General features: G+C 40.8%; 1 protein-coding gene across 1 annotated transcript in view; it reads right to left on the reverse strand.

Annotated features, from left to right (window-relative positions):
- Positions 1-12,971, reverse strand: part of LOC133663707 (thrombospondin type-1 domain-containing protein 7B-like) — a 124,839-nt gene that overhangs the window by 14,456 nt on the left and 97,412 nt on the right. Inside the window, exon 7 of the mRNA XM_062068389.1 lies at positions 1-155. This exon is cut by the window's left edge and continues 43 nt beyond it. Within this exon, the coding sequence (XP_061924373.1) occupies positions 1-155 (155 nt within the window). The remainder of the gene's footprint in view (positions 156-12,971) is intronic.

Genomic DNA, 12,971 nt, shown 5'->3' on the forward strand with positions numbered 1-12,971 from the left:
GCCGCCGCACTCCGAGAACTTGGACCACGGAGTCAGAGCGCAGTCGTCCCTGCAAGCCACTCGGCACTCTCGGATCTGAGCGGGCAAAGGACCGGCCCAGCGCAGGCACTCCGTCATGTTGGCCGCCAGGTCCTGGTCCCCGGCACAGCTGACTCCTGCAAACAGTGAGGAGGAAAGGACGGTACTCTGATTACATTTGAAGGAAAAACTCAATGCAAGTTTACTCCCGGTCCTCGGAAGTCCCCCTTGGGAGGTTTACCGTAACGTGGCCCCCGTTAATAATAGATAACGGAGAATGACTTGTCACCGCCATTGCTGCCATTTTTAACATCACACGTACACGATGAGGCTTTGTTTCCTAGCACAGCCTGTCAGAGTTCAGGTCAAAGACTAAATGTTTAAATGGAGCAAAGTATCTATTACTGCAAGACTCTGAAAATGATGGTGAGGATGCCAAGGAAATGATTAATATTTCATGCCAAAGCAAGGCCATTGGGAGGGTATAGTACAGGCCTGGGCAATTATTTTCACTCGGGGAGCCAAATTTAGAGAAAAAAATAAATGTGTCTGGGCGGTGGTGTATCTATTTGCATTGAAATTAAAAGTGCATTTTCTAGTTCTTTGAAAAAACATCCGCCATATATTGTACTGTTTTTGAAGGTGAAAACTGCCACAATGGCCACCAGCATCCTTTGATTTTTCAGTCTGGGACCATCAGTGGTTGTCATGATCCGTGGTCCGGATCATGTTTTGTGTTTTCTGTTAGTTTTGGACTCCTTTAATTCCTGTTTGTGCACCTCTGAGTTGTTACCATGGCTACGTATTATATTCACCTGCCTCTTGTGTTCGGGACGCTCACCTGTTGCTAATCAAGAGACATTATTTAAGCCTGCCTTTGCCAGTCAGTCGGTCTGGCTTCTTTGTTTGCGTCATGCTTCTGTTACGTGAGTATTCCTATCTCTAGTTTATGCTAAGTGTTAGCCCTATCATCCAGTGCGATCGGCACTTTCTTCCTCAGCTTGTTTTTCTGTTTTTGTTGCTTCTTAGATTTTCGAAGATTAAATCATGTTCCTACCTGCAAGTCCTGTCCGGAGTCGTCCGTTTGCATCCCGGGAGAACGAACCGCGCAGCAAGCTGCAACCAAACTGTAACGGTGGTAAACGTTTGGCCACTCCTGGGTCTTTTCTAGTTCTTTGAAAAAATATCTGCCATATATTGTACTGTTTTTGAAGGTGAAAACTGCCCAAATGGCCACCAGCATCCTTTGATTTTTCAGTCTGTGACCATCAGTGGTTGTCATGATCCGTGGTCCGGATCATGTTTTGTGTTTTCTGTTAGTTTTGAACTCCTTTAATTCCTGTTTGTGCACCTCTGAGTTGTTACCATGGCTACGTATTATATTCACCTGCCTCTTGTGTTCGGGACGCTCACCTGTTGCTAATCAAGAGACATTATTTAAGCCTGCCTTTGCCAGTCAGTCGGTTTTTGTTTGCGTCACACTTCTGTTATGTATTCCTATCTCTAGTCTATGCTAAGTGTTAGCCCTAGCATCCAGGGTGATCTGCACTTTCTTCCTTCGTCTTGTTTTTCTGTTTTTGGTGCTTCGTTGATTTTCGAAGATTAAATCATGTTCCTACCTGCAAGTCCTGTCCGGAGTCGTCCGTTTGCATCCCTGGATGCTGCAACCAAACCGTAACGGTGGTAAACGTTTGGCCACTCCTGGGTCTTTTCTAGTTCTTTGAAAAAACATCTGTCATATATTGTACTGTTTTTGAAGGTGAAAACTGCCAAAATGTGCCACCAGCATCCTTTGATTTTTGAGTCTGTGACCATCAGTGGTAAACGTTTGGCCACTCCCGGGTCTAGGCCAGGCCGAGGCAATTATTTTGACTCGGGGGCCAAATTTTGAGAAAAAAAATGTGTCTGGGGGCCGGTATATCTATTTGCATTGAAATTGAAATTGCATTTTATAGTTCTTTGAAAAAACATCTACCATATATTGTTTGTTGAATGTGAAAACTGCCAAAACGGCCACCAGCATCCTTTGATTTTTCAGTCTGTGACCATCAGTGGTAGACGTACTGCCACTCCCGGGTCTAGGCCAGGCCGAAGTTAATTATTTTGACTCTGGGGGCCAAATTTTGAGAAAAAAAATGTGTCTGGGGGCCAGTATATCCATTTGCATTGGAATTGAAATTAGAACATGCATGGATGGATGCTTTGATTCTTTGGATTTTCATGGAAAATTTGTTATAAAATAACAGGTTTCGAGGTTATCGACAAATTACCTTATTAAAAGGGAGTCAATGGGGGACAAAAGGGTCCCGGGGAACTCAATAGCGAGTACTAATAATAACTTAGCAAAAAACGGACAATACAAATCCATCCATCCATTTTCTACCGCTTTTGGGGTGGTGGGGGGTGGTACATTGAAATTTCAATTTCAATGCAAAAGTATATATACCGGCCCCCAGACAAATTGTTTTCTCAAAATTTGGCCCCCCAGTCAAAATAAGTGCCTCGGCCTGGCCTAGACCCAGGGGTGGCCAAACGTGGGGGGTGCTGGAGCCCATCTCAGCTGCAAATGCTGGACAATGCAAATGTTGAGATAAATTCCTTCAAAACACCTGTGGCCATATTTCATCCAGCTAACTTTTAAATGAACACACTGTTGCATGATGTCATCTTCAAAGGCAAAGAAAGACCCGCAAAAGTCCCAGGTCAGCATACGACATAATTATAAAAAGCGGCCACTGTTGGATATCGATGTTTATTAATTTTACACATTTTACAAAATAGCAATCCTTGGCATATTATAGTACCTGGTCTCATTAAACGAGGCATAATGATGCAATATGTACATTGAGCTAGCCTAAATAGCATGTTAGCAAACATGCTGTGGAAGTTGCCTCCTCGCGGTCCCACTGTCAGACACGGCACAGGAGCCAAGCGTGCAGGTTTTAACAAGGTTTCAATAATCATATGTTTGTAACAACATTTTTCTCTCCAGCAGGACGCGACTTTTCAGCCACGTCCGTATCCTCTCTCCCCTCCAGCTCCCGGCCACTTACTGTTAAAGACAGCAGATGATTAGATTAACACGTACCACCTGTGAAATCTAATCACCTGCCAGCCGTGTCTCGCCGTCAGCACTGCCACGCCCCCGTCTGATGGTGCTCCGTCCTCAGCACCATGGACAGAGGCGGTGACCTTTGCTCCTGCAGGCAGCGCTGGCCACCTCTCCCTCTACACATGCACTGACCAAATATGCCTGATAAGCACTCCACACAAGTCAAAAACAAAAACAAAGCTTCCCCTTGTGCATTCACGCACAGTATACAATGTTTGGTGGACAAAATGAGCGGAGTGGCATAAAACACGTCTTTCTGTGGCAGCGTCGGAGAAAGTTAAGACATGTAAACAAACTGTTGTGTCACATTTTACAGAACTACGGTGAGTTCAGGGACCGCCGGAATTAGTAGGACAAAACGGCGCTCGCCAAATACTCTCATTAGTGAAGCATAAACATGTTAAACAGTGGGATTTTTAACAAATGCTAATGTTTGTGTCATGTTTGTCCTCCTACAGAAACCATATCAAAACAAAAAATAATATTTTTTTCCATATTTTTGCCATTTTCATACATTTTTTAAAAAACTCAAGGGAGCCACTAGGGCGTTTTACTATTCAGTATTGATATACTGAGGAAGGACGACGTCACTTTTGTTCTTTTAATGATTTTTTTTTTTTACCTGACCCCACTGTTGTGTCTCCCGAATGTGAGAGAGACTCTCTCGGGGCGCAGTATTTTAAAAGAAAAGGAAAGTGAAAGCAAAAAGTGAACGTCTACTGTCATTGGCCACTCCAAGCCACTCAAACGTTGTGACCTTCGCCAAGGACAATACGGTGTGTGAAAAATTATTCTACGATGAAATGCACAGTGACAACTAAACGGCTGAGTAGTCTTATTTTTGACGCTTTCTCCTCTCAATAAGCCATTTTGTTTTATATTAGTAAGCACTTATTCATTCATTTATCATATCAAATCTACTGTCACTTATAAGTCCATGTATTCTGTGTACAGTGTGAGTAACGTAGGTATCAAATTAACATATTTTCCACACTATAAGGCACACTTAATATCCTTTTTTTCCCTCAAAACTCGACAGTGCGCCTTATAACCCGGTGTGCCTAATGTACGGAACAATTCTGGTTTTGCTTACCGACATCAAATCCTTTTCGGATATGTTTACATTAATGTTTATTTTCATTTCTACTTTCTTTTTGCTTTTTATTATTACTGTTATTATTATTATTATTATTATTGTTTTGTTATTCATTCTTGAATGGCTTTTTTGTTGTTTTTTGCAAAATTTGTTTGTTTTTGTTTTGTCTACATATTCGAAATAAACATGAAAAAAAAAATGAAAAAAAAAAGCTATGGTGAAATGATAAGTGTGACAAGTAGATGGCACTCACACATAAGAGATACGTGTAGACTGAAATATGAATTAAGTAAACAACAACAACAACAACATTTTATATGTTCCATTGAAAATATAGAAAATTACACACGGCACTCAAAAATCAATCAAAATGTTTTAGTACGACTTTGGTAAGCTACGAAGCCGCACCGCTTGATGGATTGTACTGTGCTTCAACATAGGAGTATTATTATGGTGTGTGTACAAGGTAAGACATATTATCTGGCGTTTTGTTTCGCAATATTATGCAAAAGCAACTTTTCTTACATTCTTGTACATGTTTATCTGTATTTGGGATCTGCATAAGTCCTGAAAAATTGTGCAAGTCCGTAGTCGATAAGTTTCTTCTTTTTCTCTATCTTCTTGTTATGGGACATTCATCCTCCACTGTTGCCATTTCTAATATAAAGTAGTGTAAAGTTCTTACTTATATCTGTCAGTAAACTCGCCATGAAAGCGCAAAAACATACCGGTGTAGTGAGTTTATATTATTCACCCAAGGAACTTTAGTTATTAGAGAGTTCCGGTCGGACAGTTTTTCACGGGACACAGGACCGTTATTGATTTAAGCAAAGTCTTAATGTCATTAAAACAGTTAGCTCCATCTTTTAACACTTCTTCCACTCCCGTCCTTGCACGCTACACCGCTACTACAAAGATGACGGGGAGAAGACGCTGTCGAAGGTGAGCCACGTAAATAAGACCGCCCACAAAACGGCGCATCCTGAAGCGACTGTCAGAATGCGACTTGAAGATGATCGGTAAAACATCATCTATGCGACATTTTGACCAAAGAACCACCATTACATGTTATGTAGACCACAAGGAAGTCTTTTACATTTAGAAAACTTATTTTTTTAAATGACCTTATAATCTGGTGCGCCTTATATATGAAAAAAGATTGAAAATAGACCATTCATCTGTAATGCGCCTTATAATCCGGTGTGCCCTATGGTCCGAAAAATACGGTACATAATTTTTTTGTCTGACTTGCACTAAACCTCGACATACGTCCACAGAACGAAACTCCGTTGAGCCCGGCGGACCACTTGTGTATTACTGACTCAAACTTTTAAATGACTTTTTTTTTGGAGTGGGGCTGAAAAGGCTTCGTGCCACATTGATAAAACTCGCATTCAACCAAACATTTACTGATGCTAACTGAGTATTTTCCTTCCAGATAAACCCAAATTGGATACTGAATTGGGAACTCAGGAGACGTTTTTTTTTTTTTTTGACTATGGATACCATCTGGAAAAGTGATGTTATCAAATATCTGCAGGAAAAAGTGATTATTTGTGGTAGACATGGTTGCGACATTAGGGAGATTGTTGCTCCGGCTTTATCAACTGTGCGGAATTCAGGAGGGGTAAGAGGAGCCTTGAAGATGGTGGGGGGACGGCGTGGCGTGATTAGGAGAGTGGCCGTGCCAGCAACCTGAGGGTTCCTGGTTTGATCCCCAGCTTCTACCAACCTAGTCACGTCCGTTGTGTCCCTGAGCAAGACACTTCACCCTTGCTCCTGATGGGTGGTGGTTAGGGCCTTGCATGGCAGCTCCCGCCATCAGTGTGTGAATGTATGGGTGAATGTGGAAATAGTGTCAAAACGCTTTATAATTCAGCTTCACGACTTTAGTCATATTTTTTGTGCTTAAGACACTTCTCTATGACTTTAGCTTCAGACTTCTTCTGTTTGTTTGAGATTTTCATTACTGCCACAAGTGGTGGAAAAGTGTTTGACAACTGAGTACCGTAAGGATATTATAGGAGCGTAGATCATTGTTTACATATACAGAAGCCATCTTTGAAGAGTAATATAGAAGCGTATATCATTGTTTACATCCTGAGCAGCCATCTTTGAAGGATATTAAAGAAGCATGTATCATTATTTACATCCTGAGCAGCCATCTTTGAAGGATATTATAGAAGCGTATATCATTGTTTACATCCAGAGCAGACATCTTTGAAGGCTATTATCGAAGCGTATATCATTGTTTACATCCTGAGCAGCCATCTTTGAAGGATGCTATCGAAGCGTATATCATTGTTTACATCCAAAGCAGCCATCTTTGAAGGATATTATAGAAGCGTATATCATTGTTTACATCCACAGCAGCCATCTTTGAAGATATTATAGAAGCATAGATCATTGTTTACATCCTGAGCAGCCATCTTTGAAGGATATTATAGGAGCGTAGATCATTGTTTACATCCAGAGCAGCCATCATTGAAGGATATTATAGAAGCGTAGATCATTGTTTACATCCAGAGCAGCCATCATTGAAGGACATTATAGAAGCGTAGATCATTGTTTACATCCAGAGCAGCCATCTTTGAAGGATATTATCGAAGCGTATATCATTGTTTACATCCAGAGCAGCCATCTTTGAAGAATAATAAAGAAGCATACATCATTGTTTACATCCACAGCAGCCATCTTTGAAGGATATTAAAGAAGCATGTATCATTATTTACATCCTGAGCAGCCATCTTCGAAGGATATTATAGGAGCGTAGATCATTGTTTACATCCAGAGCAGCCATCTTTGAAGGATATTATAGAAGCATAGATCATTGTTTACATCCAGAGCAGCCATCTTTGAAGAATAATATAGATGCGTATATCATTGTTTACATCCACAGCAGCCATCTTTGAAGGATACTAAAGAAGCATGTATCATTATTTACATCCTGAGCAGCCATCTTCGAAGGATTTTATAGAAGCGTATATCATTGTTTACATCCAGAGCAGCCATCTTTGAAGGATATTATAGAAACGTAGATCATTGTTTACATCCAGAGCAGCCATCTTTGAAGGATATTATAGAAGCGTATATTATTGTTTACATCCACAGCAGCCATCTTTGAAAGATATTAAAGAAGCGTATATCATTGTTTACATCCACAGCAGCCATCTTTGAAGGATATTAAAGAAGCATGTATCATTATTTACATCCTGAGCAGCCATCTTCGAAGGATTTTATAGAAGCGTATATCATTGTTTACATCCAGAGCAGCCATCTTTGAAGGATATTATAGAAGCGTAGATCATTGTTTACCTCCAGAGCAGCCATCGTTGAATGATATTATAGAAGCGTATATCATTGTTTACATCCAGAGCAGCCATCTTTGAAGGATATTATCGAAGCGTAGGTCATTGTTTACATCCAGAGCAGCCATATTTGAAGGATATTATAGGAGCGTAGATCATTGTTTACCTCCACAGCAGCCATCATTGAATGATATTATAGAAGCGTAGATCACTGTTTACATCCAGAGCAGCCATATTTGAAGGATATTATAGAAGCGTAGATCATTGTTTACCTCCAGAGCAGCCATCGTTGAATGATATTATGGAAGCGTATATGTTTGTTTACATCCAGAGCAGCCATCTTTGAAGGATATTATAGAAGCGTATATCATTGTTTACATCCAGAGCAGCCATCTTTGAAGGATATTATAGAAGCGTAGATCATTGTTTACATCCAGAGCAGCCATCTTTGAAGGATATTATAGAAGCGTATATCATTGTTTACATCCAGAGCAGCCATCTTTGAAGGATATTATCGAAGCGTATATCATTGTTTACATCCAGAGCAGCCATCTTTGAAGCCAACTCAGGGTTGGTGAGAATGCTCCGACTTTCCGAGTCGGAAATCCGACCTCGAGGGGTGTTCCAGTTGAAATTCCGACTTCCTTGAACAAATGTAACGCACCATTAGAGCCAGAGACCAAACGGCAGTCCATGCAGTGGACCTCTCCTCCCCAGGGCCTCTCCAAGTCCAAGGTGGCAGGGAAGGTGATGGCCGATGTTAACGCAAATTCATGACCACTTTTCTGAGTCTTCAATTTTTTATCCAACGTAGCTTAATTTGGAGGGAAAACACACTCAGCATCAGTAAATGTTACATGCCAAGTTTTATTAAAGTGGCATAAATCCTTCTTAGTCAGCCTATGAACTTTCCAGCCCCTACTATATTCTAGTTAATAGGACAAAACCCCCCACGGCCCTAATTGCAAATGAGCTTCAGGGCAACGGTGAATGAAATAAACACATTTTCCAAACCACATGTGTCCTAAGAGCATACGCATAAGGATATTTCAGAAATGACCTCATTCGTATGCAAATGCATGCAGCAAGGTGCTCTGCAGTCTAATCGTCTATGTAAAGGAAGTCTTTAAATTTCTTACCGCATGGTTTAACGGGAGAACAATTGTCGGTAAGACAAGACACACTTCCCGACATCTGGCCAACGTTTTACACAGTCAGTGTACTTACTTTAAAATGAAACATTAGCTAACGACCTGAGAAAGAAAATACTCCTCTCACTGTATTGTACCAGTTTTGTTGTCTTTTACGGAGAATAGACTGTATATAATATATGGAAAATATATAGAGTATATAAGAATATACTGCATGGTATGAATAGAAGGATGTATGATACCATGGACGTGCATTCATACAAGATATGGCTCTCCCTCTCCCAACACTTTGTTGGTTATTGTAGACTCACTGATCTACAAACATGCCCTTCATCCGTTGCATTGATTTCTCTTTGACTTTTAAATGTTGCCCTCTGACTAAAAGTGTTTGGTGTCCATTTGTCAGCGGAGGAAATGTGTGCTGCCCAACAAGGGGAAGAAAAGACTAATACAAAAAAATATGTTTTGTTTTATTCATATTAATCTTAATTATGCATCCAAGTGCTTCTCAAATAGTGGGGTGGGACCCCCTTTTTGGGGGGGGGGGGGGGGGGGTGCACTGCGATTGCCAGGGTGGCCCCAGGGTACATGCTTTATCAGTATCATGCAGCATCAGGCTTCAAAAAGCTGTGCACTACTAAAAGCCATTAATCCTGACTTCATACTTTTTATAATAACAACAAAATAACAAAAAAAAACAGTACAATTGTTTTATTCATTTTTGTTTTGTATGTTAAAGTGTTTTATGTATTGTGCTCTTGAGTTGCCGATCAATTTGAAATAATGTATTCAGTTATTTTTAAATATATTTTCCAGTATCAGATAGTTCAAGTCAATTAAACAAATGTTTATAGTTTAAATAAGTATAATTTCAGGTAAATTAATGCACTTTAAATTGTTTCTGTTAGACTTAAAACCAATGTCAATAAAGTTATGACTAGTTTTTGTAATGATCTGTGGTCTGGATCATGTTTTTGTTATTTTCTGTTAGTTTTAAGACTCCATAAGTTCCTGTTTTTGTACACCTTTGTTTGTTTTAGTTTCCATGGCGACTTATTAGTTTCACCTGCCTCTGGTGTTCGGGACACGCACCTGCTCTAATCAAGAGACCATTATTTAAGCCTGTCTTTGCCAGTTAGTCGTCCTGGCGTCATTGCTTGTGTCATGCGATGCTTAATTCATGCTGCTCGTTCCATGTCCGATTCCAAGTTTTTGCTAGTTATTTGTTTCACCAATGTCAATAAAGTTATGACCAGTTGTTGTCATGATCTGTGGTCTGGATTATGTTTTTGTTATTTTCTGTTAGTTTTAAGACTCCACCAGTTCCTGTTTTTGTACACCTTTGTTTGTTTTAGTTTCCATGGCGACTTATTAGTTTCACCTGCCTCTGGTGTTCGGGACACGCACCTGCTCTAATCAAGAGACCATTATTTAAGCCTGTCTTTGCCAGTTAGCCGTCCTGGCGTCATTGCTTGTGTCATGCGATGCTTAATTCATGCTGCTCGTTCCATGTCCGATTCCAAGTTTTTGCTAGTTATTTGTTTTACCAATGTCAATAAAGTTATGACCAGTTGTTGTCATGATCTGTGGTCTGGATCATGTTTTTGTTATTTTCTGTTAGTTTTAAGACTCCACAAGTTCCTGTTTTTGTACACCCTTGTTTGTTTTAGTTTCCATGGCGACTTATTAGTTTCACCTGCCTCTGGTGTTCGGGACACGCACCTGCTCTAATCAAGAGACCATTATTTAAGCCTGTCTTTGCCAGTTAGTCGTCCTGGCGTCATTGCTTGTGTCATGCGATGCTTAATTCATGCTACTCGTTCCATGTCCGATTCCAAGTTTTTGCTAGTTATTTGTTTCATGCCACAGTAAGTCTTGTTTGTTCTATGCCATAGTTTGGTTAGTTGTTTCATGTCTATAGTTCCATGTCCTAAGTTTTTGCCTTAGCTTCCGCGTGCGATAGGCATGCTTGCCTTCAGGTTGTTTTCTGTTTTTTGTACCCTTTTGAGTTTTGAATAATTAAATATGTTCCTACCTTCACGCCTTGTCCGGAATAGTCCGTTTGCTTCCCGGGAGAACAAATCTCGCAGTTAGCTGCCGTTATGACAGAAAACATGATCCAGACCACAGATCATGACAGTTGTAAGTGGATCTATACATCTTTTCTTTTTTTCTTGAATGTTAAGGGTACGATGTTATGCAGAGGTGTACTTATTACAATGTTACATACTCTGAGAGTGAGGGGAGAAGGGGGCGCAAAATGTTTCATATTTGTGTGGGGGTGTAACAAGAATAATTGAGAAGCACTAATCCCTTCAAACAACACACCTGGTACGCTAGCCAGTTGTACTCTCCTGACTTCTGAAATCCAAACCTCATATTATTTACATTACTTAATTTTTCGATAAATAATGATGATCTCACTCGCCAACTTTTGGTTCATTTGTGTAAATGAAAGGTTTCTGTTGGATACAAACTGACATTTAAGCAAACGAGTTTCTGGTGTTCTCAGGGCGTTCGATCGATCAAAACCTGGACTGTTTGGTCTGTCTTAGAAGACGTTTGGCCTCTCATCAGAGTAGGCTTCATCGGTTCATGCTGATAGATTTAGATTGGTCAGATCTAGATTAAATCGGATAAGTCTAAGTCTGTGAGCATGGACTGAACTTGAATGAGGGGCGAAATGTCTTCTAAGACAAACCAAACAGTCCAGTTACGATCGATTGAATGTCCTGAGACTACAATGACCTGGGTGAATGACAACATCTATAGGTACGTTCTGGTAAAAACTATTTTCTTTATTTTTACATTGTCAACCGTGAATCTGTTCTTAAAAAAATGACTCATATCGTAGGGATGTATATCGTTAGAATTGATTCCAATATCGATATTCCTTATCAACACTGGTATTCATCTGTGTTCTAATCAGTACAATATGTAATTGGTTTGAATAAAGATGTGAAAACATGCCCTTTTTATGGCCATTTTTATTAGCACAAGCTGTTTTACACCACCAACATCATGTGACATCTCACAGCAGGGAAGTCTTGCACCAACAGCTGCTGTTTTCGGTCTTAAACAAGTCAACGATGTGTGCAGTGCAAGGTGCGATGCTGTTGTTATGTCATCATCTTTAATAGGCCACACAGATTCATCACGGAGTTTCTATTAATTACACTCATGTTACGGTTGGGTCGCTGGTCGTTTGCCCGTTATTTTCCATAAATCAGTCAAGAATACAAACGAACAGGAAAAAAACGTGCTGTTAGCACGGGAAGCAAAACTAAAGCTTAGCAAAGGAACAACGAGCATAGGAACAAGAGGCAAAGATATTCAAATGTAACTTGTTATGTGAAGAATACAAAAAAAAACAGACCAAGTGTGGCGAGAGGCAGGAATACATAGCTCTCTGATTAGTGCCCGGGAGCAGGTGAGCGTCCCGGCCACTAATCAGAGGCAGGTGAAAATAATCAGCACCCATGGCAACCAGGAACACAAACCCAGGGGTGCTGAAACAGAACTAAGGGAGTCTTAAAATAAAACTAAACATGATCCGGGGAACAGATCATCACAACTCAGCCTGAAATAATATTTATGTTTGGCATTCTTGTGCAGAGTACAGGCCTTTTACCTAACATATTATACGTATCATATAGATCAATACAATCAATTACTATGTGGGTGTGCATTTTGCAACAATTGGATTTGTTATTCATGTTTATGTTGCACACAGACGTATTTAAGTGACGGACCAGAAGCCATGTTGGGTATTGACAGCTGTGTAGTGTAAAATTATATACATACAAATACTCAAAGGGTGGAGTAGCATCTCCGGGTTGGGGAGGAGACCCTGCCCCAAGTGGAGGAGTTCAAGTACCTCGGAGTCTTGTTCACGAGCGAGGGAAGAGTGGATGGTGAGATCGACAGGCGGATCGGTGCGGCGTCTTCAGTAATGCGGACGCTGTATCGATCCGTTGTGGTGAAGAAGGAGCTGAGCCGGAAGGCAAAGCTCTCAATTTACCGGTCGATCTACGTTCCCATCCTCACCTATGGTCATGAGCTTTGGGTTATGACCGAAAGGATAAGATCACGGGTACAAGCGGCCGAAATGAGTTTCCTCCGCCGGGTGACGGGTCTCTCCCTTAGAGATAGGGTGAGAAGCTCTGTCATCCGGGAGGAGCTCAGAGTTAAGCCACTGCTCCTCCACATCGAGAGGAGCCAGATGAACCATGGACTCGGACTTGGAGGTGCTGATTCCCATCCCAGTCGCTTCACACTCTGCTGCA

This window comes from Entelurus aequoreus, linkage group LG13, assembly GCF_033978785.1.
Source record: "Entelurus aequoreus isolate RoL-2023_Sb linkage group LG13, RoL_Eaeq_v1.1, whole genome shotgun sequence".
NCBI lineage: Eukaryota > Metazoa > Chordata > Actinopteri > Syngnathiformes > Syngnathidae > Entelurus > Entelurus aequoreus.